Source organism: Typopeltis vanoorti, chromosome 15 (assembly GCF_054136105.1).
Source record: "Typopeltis vanoorti isolate ZY-2024b chromosome 15, IOZ_Tvanoo_1.0, whole genome shotgun sequence".
Lineage (NCBI taxonomy): Eukaryota > Metazoa > Arthropoda > Arachnida > Uropygi > Thelyphonidae > Typopeltis > Typopeltis vanoorti.
The window spans coordinates 102,782,504-102,806,174 of record NC_143563.1 but is presented as its reverse complement, the minus strand read 5'-3'; the positions used below and the strand labels follow the sequence as shown (position 1 = coordinate 102,806,174).

At 34.9% G+C, this 23,671-nt stretch overlaps 1 protein-coding gene across 1 annotated transcript in view; it reads left to right on the top strand.

Moving 5' to 3' along the window:
* The window catches only part of LOC150099039 (glucose dehydrogenase [FAD, quinone]-like), a 67,889-nt gene extending 44,512 nt beyond the window's left edge, over nt 1-23,377 (top strand). The window contains exons 5-12 of the mRNA XM_090405798.1: nt 5,604-5,735; nt 9,773-9,894; nt 10,701-10,871; nt 11,432-11,579; nt 13,795-13,958; nt 17,389-17,566; nt 20,335-20,557; nt 23,248-23,377. Coding sequence (XP_090261924.1) covers nt 5,604-5,735; nt 9,773-9,894; nt 10,701-10,871; nt 11,432-11,579; nt 13,795-13,958; nt 17,389-17,566; nt 20,335-20,557; nt 23,248-23,377 — 1,268 coding nt within the window. The remainder of the gene's footprint in view (nt 1-5,603; nt 5,736-9,772; nt 9,895-10,700; nt 10,872-11,431; nt 11,580-13,794; nt 13,959-17,388; nt 17,567-20,334; nt 20,558-23,247) is intronic.
* The last annotated feature ends 294 nt before the right edge of the window (nt 23,378-23,671 follow it).

Genomic DNA, 23,671 nt, shown 5'->3' with positions numbered 1-23,671 from the left:
ATGTAAGGATGCGATTCCAGCTTAGCGCAGTTATCAAGAAGACTCATGTACACAGATACATTTATATGCGCCTTTTCAGTTGAAGGTCCGCTACTGTCATACAGAGGCAGATAGTTTTTTTTTTATTTTCCCTATAATTTGGGTTTTTTCCTATTTAGAGAAAACAACTAAAAATTTATGAATTATTGAATTTATAATTTAATAATATTTACCATTTTCCTTTCAAGTTTTTTCTGGGCTCGATAATTTTCCCAAACCATGAATAAACTGAATTACGTCTTCAGCTGTAAATCTGTGTTTACTTAATTGGAAAAACAATTAAGAATTTTGCAATATTTCATTGATCGTTTTAATTTCATGAGATCTGAACTATAGCTTACTGCGGTTTTAAAGATGCTCCATTATTTTTAAAATTCTTTATTATCTTCTTTATCGGCTTATCATTTAAAGATACTCCTCCTCCTCTTCCGTTCATTATATTAGATAGAACTTTACGAGCTACTTCAATAATTTTTCTCTTTAGTTTGACCATTTTCTTCTAGGAACCTTGCTAGAAATTACGATCCGTAGGCCTGATTTCACGTGTCTTTCAGATGTCTTTGTTTTCCAACTAACAAGCATAGGATTAGAAAGTAACTGTAGCAAGATGTTTGTGAAAATTAGGTGGCCGATGTAAGACACCACTTTGTTTGAACCTGCAGGAACTTAAACCGTTCCATGTTCCAATCTCATGAGCATTTGAACCGGAGTATCTTAGCCTTAGAATTATCGCATATTTTAGAACGGTACTAATACATGTGAATAGGTTTGCCACTTTTTGTAGATGGTATTTAGATTAAAATTTCGTTTAACTGTTCTGACTTTATCTTTCTTTCTCTCTTTTCTTGTTTCATAAAAATGTTTTCTTAATGTTGTTGCTTATCGAGCATCTTGTTTATAAATTTACTTAATTAAATTATTCCACCAGTATTATTTCGCTTGGGCTAACTTTATACTTTTAAAAATGCAATATTCAACTAAAGGACTATACTTAATAAGATAATATATTTAATATTTATTTAATAAGATAATTAAATTAAATTTAGTTATTTTAATTTTTAATTATTTATTGTAAATTATTTAATTAAATGATAGGTCGTGTGAGTAATCTGTGACCTCAATTTGTGCTGATTTCATGTGTTATTGATTTAGTTTTTAATTTTCCATGTTTTAAGATAGATTGTCCATGTTTCCATATAATATGTCAGGTTTAGTTAAAAAACTGAGTGTATTTAATGTTTTAGTTCTTTGTAATTGGCTATGTAATTTTTAATGCTTATAATTCTAAAGAGAGAATAACTTTCTCTCTTCAAAGTTTCCTTAAAGCGTTTTTATCTACATGATTAGAGAATTAAAGAAATTAGTAAGATAAGCGAACTGCGAAATTGATCAGTTGTGGATCAAAATCCATCCACACTTTGAAAGCAAGCGAAGGAAACCAAACACATATGATAAGAATTTTTTATGTCTTTTATGAAGTCCAATTCACAAAAGATAACGAACTACAGTACTCCAGAATCAGAGATGGCAGTTATGTGATGAAACTCTTCCCTACAGAGCAAGAATATTGTTTCTTCATCATACTTCTGGCATGCGATAATTTCACGCACCAAGAGATAAGTTCCACTAAGAAATTGGCTGCCTGGTTGGTTAATAAAAACGCATCCGCTCTCGACTCATAGGTCGTAGGTACGAATCACACTGCTGGCATGGATGTTTGTCAATGTCTTTATGCGAGAGATTAATTTCACTACTCAGTGTGGTCCGCGCGGTTAGCCTAGAGGTTATGCGCTTCGCCTGGGAAGGAGTGTCCTGGGTTCGATCTATCTCATCGGAGACGTGAGGAACTTAAGGATTTTCCTCAGCCATAGCCAAGTTAGCCGGTCTTGGGCGTGGACAGCAGGGTTTTCTTCTCCAACTTATTCTGGGGTTTTTCCTCCCGCAAAGCAGGGGAAAAAACCGGCCCCTTGAACACACGCTTTGACAGAGATGGGGTACTACCGGGAATAAGGAGTAACCTATTCCTCGGGATTATCGGTTACGGAAGCTTACACGGTAAAATGTGTGGGCCAGCGCGAAAGCGTATATAAATTTATAACATAAGATGACTCAGTGGGAGGCAGCAGTCCTGCTTACTTGAATCCGGTAATGGCTTGAAAAACAACAACAACAACAACTTCATATTTAGTCATAGCCAACAACAGTAATATATGTATGATATGTTCATGGTTACAACCTTTCATGGGCAGGATTCGCATGAATCCTGTCCATGAATATTAATTTAATCTCGCTTGATATAAACATATGGATATTATTCAATACTGATTTAAAGCTAACTAGATGAATTTCTAAATTAACACACGTGAATACTAACTGATCGATACAGTTTCATAAATGAAAAGATCATTTATGAAACGCTCTCACATTCACCTTGATTTTAAAACAGCTCGGCTCAAAAGAAGGTAAGTTACTTAAATTTGTTTAGTAACACTGGGCATTTCTTGATTGGCTTGATGCTCCTCTGTCCATTATCCTTGTAATCTTGAAACTTTTTTTAAGGGATCACTGCCAAAATATTATGACTACTACATTATTTCACAATCGATAATTCCAATCCTTTGACACTCGTTCATGGTTAAAGCCAATTCATATGATACTGAAAGCGTGGCATACTGTTCATTCGAATGTCCTGACTGACACGGACAACGAATGGAATAAAATAGCTTAGAAACAGGAATGGTTATAGGTTACCGACAGTCTTCAGGAAACTGACAATATTTTAGGCTGTTCATAGTGCTGTGCTTAAAGTGATTCAAGAGTTGAACGACAGTTGGAAAACAGCAGTCGTGGTGCCAGTGGTGAACGTCACCAAGACCTCGTCAATGTTGGTGTGGAAGCAGGCTGTCCTGCCTAATGCACTGCTATAGGCGAAATACTTTAAACATGGGATCAATGGAGGTGTTTGCTATACCACAACCCAAATTAATCATTTCAGTATGGGCCTTTCAAGTTAATACCCAGTGAAAGTATTTTTACTTTAGCCGAATCATCGGCTTAATCATATGTCTAAAGTTTGCATTCAAGAGATATTATTGGACCACTGAAGAGCAAGAAAGTTGTCTTTTTGAATGAATCTAGTTTCCAGATATGTTATGTGACTGGAAGGTGGAGGGTTAGACCAAAAAGTAAGAACAAGAAGAATTACTCCGATGTCACGGTCTAGCAGACAAAGGCAGAAAAAAACGGATCGTGTTGGTATAGGGGAAACGGGGGGAGGAATCTCTCTCGGAGTGCCAGTACCTGCAGACCGCATTATAGATTCTACAAAGTACCTACCCAGTGTGGATGATTTCGTACATCTCTTCATAGTGACTGTCCTCTCAAATGATACAGTTAGTGTTCTAGTAGGATAATGCCTTATGCTACTTTGCTGGAATCGTTCCAGAGTATTATGCCGAACATGATAGCGACTTACTCTGTTATGTAGCCATCGAATTCACCGAACTGTAATCCACAGTACGCCTCAGAGATTATGTGGAGCGAAAAATCCAACTTAAATTTTTTACTCATAACTCGCAGATCTATAAAATGAAATCTTAATGACGTTTTATAGCACACTTTCTGAAATATTTTGAGGTGTTATGGAGTCCATGACATCTCTCTTAACGGGAGTTCAGGAAGTAAAAGGAGAGCCCATCGATGAATTAGGACAGTGGTCATAATATTTCGATTGGAGAGCGAAATTTGGAAATTTCAATAAAAAAAATGAAATCTTAAAGTGTACAGTGACACACGCACGCACGCACGCACGCACGCACGCACACGCACGCGCACGCACGCACACACACACACACACACACACACACACACACACACACACACACACACACACACACACACACACACACACACACACACACACACACACACACACACACACACACACACACACACACACACACACACACACACACACACACACACACACACACACACAATGTGGCCGAGGTGGCATATATACAGCTTGCATTAATTAATTCAGAGACCTGTAGATAAAATTTTATATTTGACAAAATTCAATCAGATTTGGTGTAAGTACACTCTTTACAAAAAGTAAGTACATTCTGCTACAAAAAGACATTTGGCTAGAATCATGATCGTTGTATAATCTTACTGTTTCTACTGATAAATTGGTGGATATAAGGAAGACTGAAACGGATTCGCGTCATTCTGATAATACTGAAGTGCTATGGATCTCAACTTTCAGGAACATGCGTTGCTATTCACGCTTTACAATCAACAACGAGGTAACGCTAATACCGAGCTTCGAGAATTCTGGCGTTTGAAGGATAGTAGAAAGGGTCCAGTGACAATAACAAATCTTGGAAAAATGATTTTACAATTTGGAAATAGCAAATCTTTAGCAGTGAGGCTAGGATAAGGGCGCAAACGGATTATCCCTCAACGTTGACGAAGTTGCAGTTGCCAACGTGGAACACAGAATGACTTATACACAAGGGTCCAGCAGCGCTTGAGCAATATCAAGGCAACTTGACATGCCGTACTCAATGGCGTGGAAAATCCTGTGTTACATACTGAGGTTTTCCCATCAAGATCTTCCGTACTCAGGCTTTGCTTCATGGTGATACGGAAATGCGATTACAGTTAGCCCTGACGTACTCATACAATTGCTGCATTTGGGCTGCGAATAATCCACACGTGTTCAAGCAGACCCCTTTACACTAATCGAAAGTCACAATGTAGTGGGATTTCGTTTATTATCGGTCCGTAGCTTTTCGAAGAAATTCAACCCACGGGACTAGTGACTTGTACCGTCTATGCTGTTAGGTATTGAGAAATGTTCCGTAACTTTGTTGTTCCGCAACTGCAGCAGCCAAGATGCCTTCTCTACCATATTCATGCAGGATGGTGCACCACCTTATATTGGATTGCCAGTACAGCGAATGTTATGAAAAGACTACACATAACACAGAGCGATTAGTCGTGCATTCTCCACAGTATGGCTACCTCGTTCGCCTGATCTGAACCATTGTGACTTTTGGTTGTGGGGCCATCTGAAACGTGTGGTGTATGAAGAACATGTTCCTGATTTAACAATCTTGAAAAACAGAATAATGCAGCATGTGAGTCAAATCAATGCAGATCTGTTGCGTTCCACTGTTGAAGATGTCATTCATAGAATGCACTTGAAATCACAGAATGAAATCTGAAAGGAAGACATATCTGTAAGTTGTATACGAACACGAAAATTGATTTGTTGTGTCTCTTCTAGGCTGTTTCCAAACCACGCGCTTATAGCCGCAAATGTTCCCTAGTGCAAAATGTATTTTGTTTTTGAATGTGTGTGTGTGTGTAAATAAAACCCCATTTACCAGAGAGCACTTACACCAGGTTTGGTTGAATTTTGTCCAATACATTTTCGCCGCTGTGCTCTGAGCACTGAGTGGCCTTTGATTATGGCCACTCTGTATATATGAGATTCGTATTCTATAAACATACCTATATCTCGTATATAAAATCACTGTGTAACATTATCATTTCAGGTTATCACTCCACTGGAGGACCTCTAAAAGTAAGTCGAGTACCCTACCTTACTCGATCAGCGAAAGCATTTATAGAGTCAAGCCATTACTTAGGATATCGAAGTGTTGATATTAATGGTCCTTCACAGACAGGTTTGTTGCTATTTCCCCTTCTCTCACCTAAGTTAATGCATTCGAGTGTACTATTTTTATTTCTAGAAAAGAGTTTGATAAGTGTCATATTGTGTTCGATAGCAATTATAAAGTCTATGCAGAGCTTTTTGCATTTTCTTAAAATTCTTCTAAAATGGTTTTGCATTACATTTTGGAAGCAGTGCATAATTAATCAGTTGCATTAGTCATCTTCTGATCTATACATTGCTCTTCCAAAATGAAAGCTCAAAACAAATTTATGAAATCTGAAGGAATTATTTTAAATATCAAAATTTCCAAAACATTATCAACTGAATTTAAAAACAGAATAGTTCTGCATATACAGTGTATGGTAAGTTTATTAAAGATACCTACCTAATACCCTGTGATTCTAATACGGGGATTCAGTACGGCACTTTACCTTGGGAATAGATTCTGAGGTTCAGAATATATTCTGTATATTAACCTATGGAATTCTTCCACATTCTAATTCAAAAATGTACGAAAAGTCTCCTGGTTTCACATATTGCTTGCCTTGTGCATGTGATGCATCCAGATGTTCAGGATATTATGAACTTTTTTTTCCATCATAAACACATTTAATGGGACTAATGGGACTGTCCAGTTCACTAGAATTATTGTTATTTTCTGTTATCATTCCCAGATAGTACGTATCTGATGATATTTGACAACATTCAGGAATTTATTGCAGTTTCAAATTCAAATATGTGTTTTTTTTAAACATCTTTGAATATACCGTCTGATAGAAATGTACCAGGTATTTTCAAGTGTAAATAGTTCAGATAAATTGGAGAACTCAACTGAGAAATTAAAAAAAACTGGCTTTACTTGAAAAATATTATATGTATTATGAACTATTTATTATAAACATATTTATTATGAACTTTGAAAAGTGCATTTACATTTAAAGGTAAGTTACGTTTAATTTAAATGTAACAATAAAGTAAAAATTAATAAATTAATTTTGATTTTGCTTTTTTATTTTGAATTAATTTTTAATTTAAATTTTTAAGTAAATTACAACTTTACTGTAACTCTTTTCATAAATGAAAACATCCCTAATGCAGTGGAAGATTTACCCAACATGCACAGTTGGGTAGTAGCATTTGCATCCCTTAAATAGATGTACTCTGAACGACACGTGCTTATGGTAATTCCCGCCAACTACAACCCTTTGAATGGGAAAGATCTATGTTCGATTCTCGTAGCATAAGGGAGGAATGTCTCTGAATTGAAAGTCACATATAGTTGTAGAACGTTATCTTACCGGGAAACTCTAGTTTATTTTCCATAAACAAACAAATTAGTCGGACGACATAAAAATCATTCAATCAATGCTATCAGGTGTATAGGTGATCCAAAATAAGTTTAGCTGTAGGGTGGTTCAAAGCAGTCTAAAGGACTACAGACTAGGATCTAATACGAGGGTCGTTGAATACAATGTCCGATATTTAAAGATGGCTAAAAATTATAACAACCTAACCTCTTACAAAATATCAGAATTTTTAATAGAAGGATAAATAAGGCCATCTGGAAATGGGCGAAGAGACGTGTGGTCGCTGCACTCAACGATGCTTTAATATTTCAAAATACAATACTTTCATCGAAAGAGTGAAAGTATTAGACCTGAGCAAGGTATTAGACAAAGATAATAATAGCAAATACAAAGGTATTAATAGCAAATACGGAATACATTATTTCCATGTTTTTTTTGTTTTTTTTTAATGGAATACGTTATTTACAGGTTGCAAATTCAAAACAGATGTCGCTGAAATTTTTGCATTTTCTCCCTCTCCAGATATCGGAATATTTGCTATCTATAGAATATTCGATTACATCTAGTTTTCAGATTATTTAAATTTTAAAGTAATTTATTATTCATTCAAAAGTCAGTCTTTAAAACCGTTGGTCTTTAAGAACGAGTGTAGTAACGAATATGTTTTTGAAATATCTTTAGAAGTTTACAATCTAAGCTGAATTAGGCTGTCTCGAACGTGGAATTGGAGAGGATTTTTTTGTGGAATGTCGATTTCTCCTAACGCAAATTAATCAAATAGCTGAGTAATCTAAATGATTTACGCGCTACTACTCTCCCAGACAAATCAAGCTATATTAAATAACTTGCTTTGTCTCTCTGTATGACGACACCGTCAGGTATTATTACCGGAATACCATCAGGACCAGATGCTTTATTTGTGTTGGATTATTAAGTATTTTTCTTCTGATCTCTTTTTGGTGGTAGAATATTGGTGGAATGGTGTGAACAGCTCTAGGCAAAGAGGGATAATTTTTCCTTTGTTATCAATGCCGGAACTGGAAGAGAAGAGTGATGCCAGAGGGTGAAGTTACTGTGGTGCCATATGGATGTGAGAGTGGTGGAAATATAGGTGGGAAAAAGTTGTGCCTATTGACCTTGGCTATGGACCAAAAGACTCGAATGCCATTTATACAGAAGGGATGTTCGCAGCATTTGAGTATCATGTGTGATGTATTTCACATGAGCGACTTGTTCAGCTTACGTAACATCATCTCACTCATGCAATAAATTTTGTAAACACCAAGCATTTCATACCAAGATCTAGGGGTTTCGGGAATCGCAACAAACATACAACCGTATTAATGTATGCAAAAGCATATATTAATACATTAATACATTATACCGTTATACTCAAATACACACCTATCGTTCCATGACGATTTCAGTCATGGATCGGATAGGTTGTGTATTTCAGTCACAATCGTAGTGTTCCCCTAAACACTGGATTTAATAATCATTGAAGACAAAGGTGCCAATATATGTTTTTTCCTGATTAGCACATTCTAAACTTGCTCCTTATTTAATGTGTGAATGGTTCTGTTTTTGGAGTTTTGTTACGTTCTTGTTCAAAAAGAGATGACCAAGTATAATTACCTGTAAGTAAAGGACAGTGTGCATTTATTCCCTTTGAAATTTATACTGTTAAAGCAACTAAAAATTACTTCAACAACATCTCATAAAAATTACATTTGCCTATAACTGTGAGAGTTCAAATAATAGATATAAAAAGTTATAGACACGATCGCTTTCTATTATTTAAGAATAATGACACGAAGTACTGATTGCACTGATTAATAAAATTTCAATAATGACCTTATATGAAAGAGCCTAGTTTTTACAAAATGTATTGCTAATTTGGGATGGGAATATATTTTTTTGTTAGCTAATGCTCGCATAAATGAGAATTAGGTAACAACTAATATACTTTTTTTCTTATAACTGTTATGAAAGAAGTTTTAAGCAATAGGCTTAATATAATATTTGCATATATCCCAGTACAAAGGAGGAAATGATCTTAAGCCACGCCTAGTTAACGATGATTCTTCAGGATTTTTTTAAATGTGGTTCCCACCCACGAAATATTATTTGTAAATATATACTACACAGGTGCTGTGGATGGGATAAGGATTTTTTGTTTTTTCATTTTATAATTTTATATATATTTTTGTAATTTTTTTTATTTACACATTTTTTATTTTATATATATATATATATATATATATATATATATATATATATATACATAAAATAAAGTTTAATATATGAAGGACTAAACGTAGTTACAATTGAATGATAAGTAATTAAACTGCTACATATTATTTTGACTCTCTCTGTCTAGATTTCTTTTTCTCCCTATTTCGTTTTTTTTTTTTTTTTTTTGGTTTTAAATGCGTGAGAAAGTTCTGATTTCGCTCTGGTTTTAATTTGTTTCATAAATTCATATTGTGAGCTGATGATATATTAATTCATTCGTTACATTATTAATTAATTCTTCTGTATGTTTAATTAATTTTTCCTTTCTTTCTTTTGTATAGTAATTTGCTCTGTGATACTGATGAAGTTAGTAATTCAATCTAAAAACCAAACTATATTCAATCTAAAAATCCTATCTGGCTGATGATTACTACATTACTAATATTTTAACAATTTTAAAATAGTTCGTTCAATAACATTACTCAATCTTTATTTACTTTTAAAGGTTTTATGCTGCCTCATTCTACGACGTTTCGTGGAAGAAGGTGGAGCACAGCCAAGGCATATCTAATTCCTGCAGCGAAACGACCAAACCTCAGGATTTTAATGCGAGCTTTTGCAACTAAGGTCATATATCTTTATCATGTGTTATTGTGTGATTCTGTTTAATTAGTCTGAACTTATATATATATATATACTAGGGAGGGGGGATTCCTTCCCCCCCGAGTTCCGGGCTGGTAAGCCGGTAAGCTGATAAGACAAAATTTTCGTTTCAAACGTTTCAAATGTTGGCTTATCTTTATATACTAGAATTGAAAGTAGTTCATCGAACCTAATACATTAAGCGGAGGACATGGCAAAAATATGGAAATATTGACTTTGAAATGTGGTTAAAGTGACTGAAATAAATTGTATGCTTGAGTGTTTAAGGCTTAGTTACTTGCAATGTCTTTTCTAGAGTATAGATAATTTTCAGCTTAAGTAAATCATTTTATAGACAAAAATAAGATTTTAAAATTTCGAAAAATAACTAGATCGACTTTCATTCGATCCCATTATTTTTCTATTATTTTTATTCTTTTTTCTTTTTAATTACTATTATTTTTATTATCAGTTAAGGAGGTTCTATAAACAAAGTATTGTTTGCAATTATGATTTATCCGAAATAGAAAATAGCGGCATACATAACTGAACAGTGAACAATCAGCTGAAAGTATGAATTTAGATAATATTAAGCCTCAAAACAAATCGAAATACAGTACATACAATACATACATACAGTACAAACGCACAGAGCCACAATTGTCTAACTCCAAACAGAGAATTGAACACCAATCACCATTTCAGACACGGGACTAGATTACGGAGAGTTTGTGTTGTTTCTATTTTATTCGTAGAATGGTTTTGAAATCTATATGATGATTTTCTTGTAGATTCTCTTCGATGGTCACAAAACTGCACGCGCAGTACAGTTTGACCGATTTGGGTTTACACATGTAGTGTCGGCAAAGAAAGAAATAATATTATCTGCGGGTACAATCAACTCCCCTCAGCTACTTATGCTATCAGGTATCGGACCAAAAGATGATTTAAAACGATTTGGGGTAAGTATTAAGTGTTGCATACTCTTTTTGCATAATACTTTTCATACTTACAGTTCTTAAAATAATGCATTATGCATTTTATTATAATTAGCCCTTTTATGACGGCATCATCGATTCATAATTCCTAATTTTATGACGTTTCCGTTTTTGGGTGTTAAATGGTAGATTGTGATCAAGATATTCAGAGAAATGCAGATGACGGTTGATCACTAAAATAAAATCTTGTTAATGTTGTATATTTTCATTTAGGAAGAATAACATTCAAAATACACAATACAAATCAAGATATGAATTTAATAATATAATTAAATATTGTTCAGAATAATATTCTTGTGTAATATAAACTTATTCCTCCTACAACGGAGGAAAAAAAATGGTTCACTCATTTTTGACTTGAATAAGAGCTATAATACTGTTCCTACTGATCATATGCAGGTACACAGTCTGCATAGGACGAGTAATGTTTAATTTAGTAATTTTAATAAATAATTTTATTAAATCAAAATTATTTTGTTAAAATAAATATCATAAACAGATATGATTTCTTGTTCTTATTTAAGATTCCTCTCATAGCCAACTTACCAGTAGGTTATAATCTTCAAGATCACGTTTCAGCAGGCGTTAACTTTGTCTTGAGCAAGCCAGCGGCGACAACGCTAAGGGATTTCGCGCCCTCCAACCTGTACAAATATTTAAAATATGGAACAGGTACTTGAAAGAATTTATCTTTTTCCTCCTTTTAAAGCGCTCTTATTCAATACGAATTACGCAACGTAATTAGAATTAATTAGTAAAAATTATATAATTATTTATTCTAAAGTACTGCACTAATATTCTTTAGATTACGAGGTGTGAGTATAAGAGGAAATGATTTTCTCATATAGGAATGCTGCTTGCAAAGGCGTCTTTCGATTTATTAGATGGTCCGTTGTGAGCAGACATACTGAAAATAAATGCGCATCTTCGCGTTTAAAGTTAAATACTCTGATCAGTTGACATTTCTAAACTGTCCTTTAATATCACCAACCCACGATCTCCATACAAAAACATCGCAATAAAACATGACGATGCATGTAGTGATCGCATAAGATCTCAAAAAGTTTTACCCGATCTCACTTTAACCATACAAATGAAAATATTTAGTTCCCTAAGATAAATAATTAATTTTAATATTTTAATAAGCAAGAGGATTACATTTTGATAAATGAAGAGAAATTCTCGTTGAGATAGTTAATTTAAACAGGAAAATAGCTCTGCCAATTTCTTTAAAAAACATATTGTTGTTGACTCATTACTTTATAGCCACATCTCATGTCATATAGTTAAATTCAGAGAAACTAATGGTTTCATGAGATAATAATGACAATTGTTTGAAAGTAATATATTTATATTTGTTTTTGTAAGCGTACTGACAACGTTTGTTTTATTTCAGCTAAATAATATTCAGCTTTATAATATGATCAGAAACAACATGTCATAATATTATGCATCATGTCTATACAGACTCACAAAATAGTCTTAAGATTCGATTGAGAAATCATTATATTTTTTTCTGTTTCTTTGAATTTTTTGTTTTCTTAATATAACACTTTTTCAATAATAATGTATTGTAAATGTGCATTACAATTATATATTGATTGACATTTCTTTTCGGCATTAATGTTACCATACATACTAATAACTATTCCAGAGTTACTCCTCAGTTCCGAAAAAAATCAAATCCTAGAGATTATGAGAATTACAGAACTAATACCTTAATTTCGCGTGCAAGTAAAGTTATGCTGAAATTGATCCAGAAAGGCTAAACCCATATGGAAATAAATACCACAAGAACAGACAAACTTTAGGAGAGCAAGAAGCACCAGACACAATAGAGTGAATATGAGATGGATTATGGAAAGAGAAGCAATAACATCAAAAGGAAGTATTCGTCTGTTTTCTTGATTTTAAGAAAGCTTTAAATTGTATGGATCAAACCGACTGTAGAATGTGACCAGAGCAATGGGAATAATTGAGCATCTAATTTTCTTGATTAGGAAACTAATTCTCCTGTATGACAACAAAGATTCTTCAGTAAAACAGTCTTTGAAAGAAAAAAAAACCGACGGTACTCGAGTGGAAAAAAGGGTGGGGTAGCAATGTATATTGTAAACTTATGTTTTTAATATTTATGATGAATATATTACGAGAGTGGCAGACTTAGACAAAGACGCAGCAGGAATTAAGATTGGTGGCAAAAAATAAATAAATAATTTAAGATATGCATATGATACAATCTTCACAGGGGAAACTGAATAAAATCTGGGGCGATTAATTCTGTTGATTGAAAGGGAAAGCAAAAAGGTAACCCATGGAAACCCATGCTGTGAGCCTCAGTTCTGAATGTTTCCATGCATAGTAGTGTTCCAGTAAATGCATATACAACACTGAACGATTAATTTTATTAAACTGAACCTTCTCGGTTTCCTAGATCGCATCGCGGAAGGATACTCCTAACCATCAATCTACTTTTCTCATGGCTGCTGCACATCTTTTCCGAAAAGTCCCTTGAAACGATTAGACTATTCTCTGGACAGCTTTCTTGTGTTGTCAGAGAAAAACAGAATTATTGAATGAGGTAAAGAAAAATTTAAGAATGTTGCTGATTTGTATCACTAAACGAATATTGAAGCAAACACATATTGTGAACAGTCAGTGAAACGTTTCTTACTGAATGTTCAATAAGTTTATCATAAATAATAAGCAAAATGGAATTCAGAGGTTTTGCCTTTGGTGGGTTTCATTGTCTAGCGTCTAATGAGCACGTGTACGAATAACTCGAGTTCGATCATTTCTAATTTTCACACATGTCTGCTTTCTTGTTTGTACAGTGACAGTGAATATTTCCAACCCTTTAATTTATCCATTTTCTTTTATATTTCAGGGCCGTTCACGATATTAGGTGGAATCGAAGGCTTAGCATTTGTCAATACACCTTTGGCTAATGCTATAGATGATTGGCCTGACATACAGATTCATTTCAGTTCGGTTTCGCCATCGACTGATGGAGGAATAGGTCTTCGAGAAACGTTAGGCCTCACAGATTTGGTACAACAGTTTTAATACCAATTGAAAATAATTATTTAACAAGTGGTTTTGAAAATTTTTTATCCGAAGGAATATTGATCTCTTTATGACACTGAAGTACCTTTACCATTATAAAATATCTTTTACTCGTATGAACTAATCTCTACTTAGAATAACAATAACCAATTGTGGATGACATTAACATCATAAGTTTAATCATTAGACGTGCAACATGATTAGACCGGTTGCATTATTCCATCGCTATACACTATATAGTGATGGAATAATGCAAACCCTCTCGACCATAAATAGATCTCACAATCTTTGCCTTTTCGACGACTTGTTCATCCAAGACAAGATAAAGTGTTCGGAAAAAAAAAGTATACATAGACGACATACCTTTCATAAGGATATTAGGAAGAATAACATATCGGTTATCAACATAAATAAAAAAAGATTTACGTGATTCGCCATGGCTCGCTCACAGGTTACACAAAAAAAAGAACACTCTAGTGGATAATATATATACTCGTACATGTATACACTGCTCGGAAAGATGTCAACGGATACCTTAGTGTAAGGAATAAACAGCCATGGCGCCCAGCTTAATAAGATATAGGACCTCCTTTCGCTATGATGACTACAGTAATCCAGCGAGGCATACTTAACAATAATGAAAGAACGAATCAATGGGAATTTTGCACCATTCTTCTTGCAGACATGCAATGAGGTCGTGGACTGTTGTGGGCGGATGTTCCTTGATCTCACTCTTCGATCACAAACCACGCAGTTACAGCAGCAACCTTATGACAAGGGTTACTCTCTTACTTAACGAGACAATGGCCACTTCCATAGAAACGCCACAATGTAGAAAGCATTGCATTGTCCAGAGTGTTCAGGTAACTCTCGGAGTTCAATGATCACGGCCTTGTAAAAAGAGATCAGAGAATAAACCAGGAAATACTTGACCATATCATCACACATCCAGCTTGGAATTTCATAGTAAAAAATTTCATCGTCGCTCCATAACACAGCTTTCCAAGCTTCCACGTTTCACTGTACACGCTCATTGCATCACTGATGAAGATGCTGTATGCTGGTTCTGGAAATGTGGGGCTTCCATATTGCGGTCCAACCATAAAGACACATGTTGTGAGCCTCGATACTGAATGTTTTTATGCATATTCGTGTGCCAATCGATGCTCTGAATTCCGGATTCAACGAATCGACCGACTAACAGCAACTCTACAGTCGCTTTCGGTAAGTGTAGTGAGTCGTCCACTTTGGGTAGCACTTGCAGTTGTTTCCCTGCGCTACCATCTCAGTGCGGTATCGCTGATTGTTGACCTGAGATGGCCCAATTTGTGAACAATTTGCCGAATAGATAGACCTACAACACGCAACCTATTACAATCCTTCTTTCAAATTCCATCATTTTTTTACCCGAACACAGTTCTATTGACTTGGGAGCATTATATTCATCCAATTATACCGGCTACATACAAGTGACTAGTAACATGGTACGATGCACCTTGTCAGTGGTGGTGTCCGTAAACTTCAGTGTACAGTTCCTTATGCACTTGCTTTTTGTTAGCATTCATTTAGAAAAATAGTCTTCATATATTTCTTTCCAACGATTAAGTATTTTAATTTCGTAATTAATTCACGGGTAACTGTGGATCACGAAGCATGACTAAAAGAAATCCAGTACAGGAAATCAAATAAACTGAAATAATCAACTAGTTTTTAAATCACGGAGTTATACAGAGTTCATATTAAATGATGCATATTATCAAAATTTAGATAAAGTGATAAATTTATTCCAGTAGATATCTTTTACGAATAGAAATACACAACTTTTTTTTTCCCAGAAGTAAAATCGAAAGGCAAATATCCAGCCAGGTCGACACTTTCCTTCTGTTCAAACTTCATATGTTAAAACTAACTTGCATTGCTTTTTTTAGAGAACGACATTTTAAGATACCTTTAAATAAGAAAATGTCAACACACGTGTAATATAATGATCACAAAATTAATGAAATTTGTATAATTTAGAGCCACTAATGGGTAGATGTCGTGAAATGTATAGCCTCGCCATATCAAGGAGAGACTGACTTCCGGTGGCGTGTGACTAATTTCCACCAAAGGGGGCTCTGGCGTACCAAGCGATCTTTCCTGCTGAAAAAGGATACCTTTCTAGTTGGAAAAAATATCAACTAGAATCACCTGATGGTGGATGGTCTTCATCGTCCGGTGAAACTCCCGAACTTGTAAATAGCGTTACTGAAGAGTTCGGGTAATACTTGGGTGTAAGTGCACTCTCTGGCGGCAGTCTTTCTATTCCACCGTTTATACTGATGAATCCACGACATGGAGGAGGTTTGGTTCTAATTATGCTTGGGATATCCTGGAATGGTATCATCCACACTGCATAAAGATGAGCGGGGAGAGAAACCCGAATCCATGCTTATTGGAGTCCTGACGTGGTGAATGCTATATTTGCCTTCCGAGCAAGAATTTTGGTTTCTCTTCCTGCTCATCTCTACGCAGTATGGATAATACTCTTCCAGGATATGCTAACCATAATTAGAGACCAGAACCATCATTTCATGGGTACATCAGTATAAACGCTGGTGCCGCAAAGCCAGCCGCTAGGCAGTGCACTCGTCCCAATCTGTCAGCAACGAGTCAGGCTTACAGGTCTACTGGAACACATAATCCATTGCCATGTACTACATCTGGAAGATGGGAAGGAAATGTGCATAATGGTATGTGAGAGGCACTGTGAAACCTACGTTATGGCAACGAGACTGGTGGCTCTCTCTGTATAAGTGACTTTTCGAGGAGTACATGTCTCTTACTGCATGGCCCTAATCAGAATGAAACTTACAAACAATGCCAGTGATAATGAGATTTCTCGGAAACTTTTCCCAACGGACAAGCCAAACTAAACACAATATAAAAGAGATACCACAATCCCTAGAAAAATTTCATTAACACCCACTTTGTCAATATCCGTGGCATAAAATAACATCATTGACGTACATCATCACTTATAGATATCCTGACAAGATCTACTTTCCTTGCACAGAATCCCAACACGCAGCTACATTAACGGCAGTACAACTTGAATGTCGAATATATACACTACATCATTTCTTCTTCCAAACTGATAATTATGGAACAGTTGTGAAATCAAACACTTGTCAGAGAAGGACAAAGGGACGAATTTGTCAGACGCGTCTCACGTTCGCTCCCGGATGCAAATTATATTTAAAGCACGCTACTGTTTTTGTGAGATTTACAAGATTTTACAAGAATTTGTGTACTTTTTTATAGGTGAATATTAATCTCTCTCTCTCTCTCTCTCTCTCTCTCTCATCCGCTCTCTTTTTGTGTGCATGGATGTATGTAAATTTCGATAATAATCATTGTGATATCTTCCAACTAGGTCTGGAAACGTGTGTGTGCTCCCTACAAGTTCCTCGATACCCTCATTATAATCCCTACATTATTAAGACCAAAGAGTAAAGGGTATATCAAACTACGTTCCTCCAATCCATATGAGCATCCACTAATCAATCCAAATTATTTTGCTCATCCAGAAGATATCAAGAGGCTAGTTGAGGGTAAGAGCCACATAAGATATAGTATATGATTTTCCATGGTTATTATTGTATATTTAGGAAACATTCACAATTTGCAAAATCATAATGATATTTGAGGTTTTAAATTTTCTCATCGTGTCTTCTTTCTCATCTTAGCAGGACAGACCATAACACTAAATAATATAATCTAATTTTTAATTTTCGTGTTAATATAGTTATTTTTTTATAGGAGCTTTACTGATTCTTGTACAGATATACTGTAATTCATGAATCTTTATTTAATTTACCAAATAAATATTGATTAACGGTGCTCAAAGAGATCCAATATCCTCTTCTATAACTTTAAAATGTTTAAGGTATCTATTACATTTAAAATCAGAAACGCATTGCCTTTGAATAAAATAAGAAAATACATTAAGAGGATAATGGTGAGAAAGGGAATTTGATTTTTGATGGCCATTAGCAGGGAGCGTGCAATGGTGATTTAGTTTAAATAGTGATATGATATATTTCAAGCATCGTAGACTGCATCTTCCGCGACTCTTTACATGGAACTATGGAGATTTTGTGATAACAATATTGCATTTTTTTAAAATTCTTGTGTCTGAAATGAATTTAAAATTGTTACGAACTATATAATCATAGCGAAACTTTTTTCTGTGTGCTGTATTATAATAAGTACAGCATGCTTCAGTTTTACCTTCAATCTACTTATTTAAATACCTTAACACAAATGCAGTTATAGATGAAAGAACTTAATGAATCGTATTCTTGATTTTAAAAGGTTATTATTGTATCTTTTAAATCGAATACCAGGATTGCTCGATATTGTGAGTCACTGCGTCTTTTCCGGAAATTTGTTGGACTCAAGAAGTTTGCTAGTAATTTCTTTTGCTTCTTCTTCGTTATCTTCGAGTATTGCATAGAAATTACAATATATCTGCGTGCACAATGATATAATTTTTAAAAATTGTACTACGAGCTCTGCTTCCAGACATCAATATTATGTTTCTTTGTACTTATTTTTTTGATGAAACTACTTTTGTGAAAGGGATCAAACATGGTAGAGACGAAACATTCTACGTTCTCAATCTACGTGAAGTCACTAGAAAGGAGGAAGCGGAACGGTGATAATTATCTCATATCCTAAAACTTCAAACTCCCACTCATGGGTTGAAAATTAGAAGGGCCATTTGATCTGCCAACCAGGCCGTATCTTATATGAATTAAAGATTTATTTTAAATAGCTGATTGGATAGGAATAAATTAGTTGGATTGGAGTGACTCCCGAAGAATGATGCCATTAGGCTTGCTAATGAGTTTTTTCTAACACAGATTGCTTGTTTGCAAAAGAATACAAATGGAATGTCTGTATAACGTCTCAAATAAAACCTTTTTTCCCAAAAAAAATTGTCATTGATATTTACTAAATTTTAAAATTATCATAATGAAAAATTAAAGATTTCTTACAAATGATCACTCGTTCTCTTGTCCTTTGAAAATATGCCTTTTGGAAAGACCTAGGTTCGAATTCCGTCCAGGACGAGAAAAATCGTTATCAGGCGTTTTGGGTGAATGTGAGTGAGCAGTCTCATATGCAGGTGGAAGAGATTTCGTCCAGGAAACTTAGGTATTTACAGATATACTCGTAGTAGACGATGCACACAGAATTTATAGCTCCATCATGAAGATAACATGAAATGAGAAGATGGAGGGGGGAGGGAGGAAAACCGAATTACCTTTCTTGTTTTGTTTTATTACAATTGTGCTGTACAAGAGGACATCACGAATATCATTTATCACTAATCTAATTTATCATTTATGAATATCTTAATTATGGATTTTTTGTGTTATGTTAATGTTTGTCTTAATTATGAATTTTTGTTCCGAAACAATTGCACTAGAAAGCTCGAATTTATTTTCATGGACACTGTGAAGTTCAAATTCACACTAAATCCAGTAGGAAATATAATTCAACAGTTACCAGTAATTTTGCTATCACTTTTTAAAAAAGAACTATTTTAAAAAACTGTAATTTGTTATTGATATCTCCACTGGTTCCGAGGTCATGACATACGTCAGATTACAGGGCGAGTTAACCCTGTGAGAATGGCCAGCAGCATCGAACATTTCCAACTACTAACTGTGCTCAGACTTGCTTAACTTACTATCACATATCATTACTAGCACAGACGCTACCAACCTTTCTTCTTCTACGCGTTATTCCCCCTTCCTATGCAGGGTCCGCGTGTAGACCTTTTAGATGCGACTTCTTGTTAGTACTACTCCCAACCGACCCGTCGCCTGGTCTGCCGCTGGGAGTGGGGGGGGGATATATTTTTGACTGTAGAGGCGGGTGCATGTTCACGGGGCCGGTTTGCCTATTTGCGGGATGAAAAACGCCAGATAAACTGGCGGAAAAGCCCTACTGACCGCGCCCAAGACCGGCTAACTTGGCTATGCCTGAGGAAGAACCTCAAATTCCTCACGTCTACAACGGGAATCGAGCCTGGGACACTCTTTCCCCAGGCATATGGTTGCGAAGCGCAAAGCCACTAGGCTAACCGCGCTGTACCAATCGACCAACCTTTGCTGGCTTTTAAAAACTGTAGTTCAGAGAAATAACTTTCGTTCCAAAATAAACTGCTCATATGATATTCATACAATTGTTTAAGCTCGGGTGTATTTTTAATTACTTTATTCTTATTTTATGTTTTTTTTTATTTTTTTGTCCGGTAATATATTATTTTTAAACATGCTGTTTTCTCTCTCTTTTTTTTTTTTTGTAGGGATGAAGATTGCCATAAAAATTGGATTATCACCACCTTTCAAAAAATTGGGATCACGTTTATTCAAAACGGTATTTCCTGGCTGTGAGCGATATCCCCTGTGGAGTGACCTTTATCTCTTTTGTGTTGCCAGGACCTTCACTGCAACTTTCTACCATCCAGTAGGAACTTGCAAAATGGGAGATTCAAGGGATCCCTCAACAGTAGTGGATCACACACTAAGGTAAAACTATAGCGACAGACGATGATTGCATAACCACATCAATAAAGTTGATGAGTATTAAAGAGTTATCGGATTACTGATCAATCAATACTTATATTTTTCAAGATTTCACTGCTTTTATTTTCATTATCGTTTCCAAAATATTTTCGATTAGTGCTTTAATTTATTTCTCTTTCATATTTTATTGAATTACGAAAGAGAAATAGTTTATCTTCATCCATCAAATTTCCTCCCCCCCCCTTCTCTTTCTGTCGCTCTTTTTCTAAGTCACGATGCTTTCCTGTTAAGAAAAACATGACGCTCTTTCATTATTTACTGACGCGTATTTGCGGGGTACGCTACGTCAGAAAATTTTTCCTTTCCTTTCATTTCCAGTCCTCAAAATTTAAGGAAACTGATCAGGCAGGCTGTTCGAAGTCTAGAGTTCACCAGCATAGTTAGCAGTTTACTTTTACAAAGGAAACTGGTTACAAAAATAACCTTCCAACAAACTTTAAGAAATACCTTTTTATAAAAAATACATTATTTTATGGAGGGGGGATTATTATAACAGAAAGATTTTCTTTTATTCTAAATTACAAGTTGTATCATTAGTGAGGAAATCATTCATGCCAAAGGGTGGTATTTATTTCTTTGAATTTTTTATTTAATTTAATTTTTTTTGAAGTCAAACAAAACTGATGTTATTTATCAGAAATTGGTGCATATGACACTGCAATGGCTTTAATTTACTCGGTAACCAGTCTGCAACATGACACATTGAGGTATGTTGATGTATGTTATTATTTTCATTGTTATTGCAAAAGATTTTATTAAATATCAGGATCATATCAACAGATAGTCATAGAAATGGTACAGAATTATTACTAGGATATTACGTCACTGCAGTGATTGAAACTTCGAATTCGCCTGGCTATGGAAGAATTTGAAATGTGAATGTTCAGGACAACTGTAAACATTTTCATGTGGTACATATTGAAGAGTCTTCATTGGCCCATACCCATGTCGACTCAACTGAATTCCCCACGTTTCCTTCGGTTGGAATATAAGGGAATTGTCTGTTCAACAGGTACTTATTTGATATAAGATCTGGTGATCAGAACAGACTAGTGCAGTATGATAAATTCATCCTCATGCTTTCTGAAACATTCCGAAATTTGTATGTTGTAAAAACCTAATTAATCTGGAACAGCCTTCATTAAATTCTTCGGCCAATTGCTCCACACATAAAGTTCTGTTTGTCCGTATAAGCATTCTCAGACGATGGCGATCTCGTTTCTGAGAGACCGCTCTCTTACGTGAAGCGTAACTGCGGTGGTCTTAAGACCATCACAGTTATTCCTCACTTGGGAGAGACGGGCATCCATAATAAGTCCTTTATCGAACTCCGAAAGATCCTTTGTTTTTTTCATTGTGATCAATACTATTGATGATTGCTGAACAGCAGCATAATTCTTCAAGAGTTGCCTAGAACACGTGGTTATTACGCATGCGACTAAGTAGTTCGCATATACGCTGCATAAGTGACGTTTACGTATATCGGCAAAGGTTTCTAATTAGGAGTTCGATTATAATTCATTGTAGTCCAATTCTGAGCAAATTATGATTATAAGAGAGATGTTTATTCAGCGATACGTTGTGTAGATAATGAAATCTTTACTTTGATTATTGTTTGAAACATGTACAAATTGTTTTTTTAATGTTTTATGAAGAAGCTTGATTAAAAAACTTCTTCGTATAACAACTTATATTATGTTTGCATAAAATAATAGAATTTTTTTTATAGAACACACTGGAAATGAATTACACACACACCATATGCAAGCGCGTGCCTGAAGTCATTTTATATTATAATGGAGTCTATCTGCTTATCTCGCCAAAAGCCAGTGTTGAATTTAAGAAATATCGCTAAGAAACCAAGGAACATCAGAAAATGATGAACTGGAATCTGTTCAGCCAGCTCATGGTTATGCATTTCATTTCCGACATTCAGCTTTCTTGTTAGACTCAATGGCTTGTTAAGACCTGTATAAACCTCGTACATGAAACTAATTAATGCGCTGGTAGGGAGTAGTTTATCTTGTCTTCTTAGTCTACTGTCTCTGTTAAATGCGTATATTCCAATTTTTTTTTGTCTTGAAAAGTGTTTAGTTGAAAAGAACTTGCACAAGATTAGCAATTAGAGGACTTCAATCCAACCCCGGATTTTTGAACAAAGCTTATCGTCTTTATGGACTGATCTACGGAGGCTCTTGTCATGTAATTAAACATGCGAGTTTCAAGGATGGGGTCTCTTTCGATGCTTTCTCTGCTTACAACTTACACTGTATATTCAGAAATGCGATTTCCTGATTTACTCTAATTTTGATTTGTGATTCCAATTATGTTGTTAAAATGCCACATTTCTACCAAACTGTAAATAGGGCAAAATATAAAATGAAGGACTAAATGTATATAACTCTATCCAACTTTGCTTTTATTTGGTCTCGATATTAGTTTGCATTATGATTATTACTCTAGTTTCTATCATCCAAGTTCAGGTTTAAATTCCTTTTAAACTGTATTAGTTATAAATGTGTTATAAATGAAAGATAATAAATTCGTATTAAATAAGTTTACTCATGAGTAGAAACATTGATTTTAAAGTTTAAAAGATTCATTAATGGGTTGTTCGTTTCTCTGCATAATAGGGTGAAAGGAATTTCAGGACTAAGAGTCGTCGATGCCTCAATAATGCCAGCAATAGTATCAGGCAATACCAACGCTCCCGTTATTATGATTGCAGAAAAAGCAGCTGATATGATCAAAAATAAAGTCTAGACGATGAATTTTGCTAATGAGTTTGAGAATCCCAAAGAACAAATAAAGATGAAAGAGCAGAGATCAGTTGGAACGACTTGCATTCCCTGTGGAAGGCGAGTTCAACTGAAGAAGAATTTTGAAAGTGAATTAGAAAGATTCGTAGGAGGCGCCAAAGAATCCAACCTTTCCACCACCCATCGTAAACGTATTTTACTGAAGGGTAAAATAGTTTCTTTGGTGTTTTGATTTCCAATTTGAAAATCACCAACATTTTAAATATTACTGAATATTACAAACTCTTGTTCATAGAAA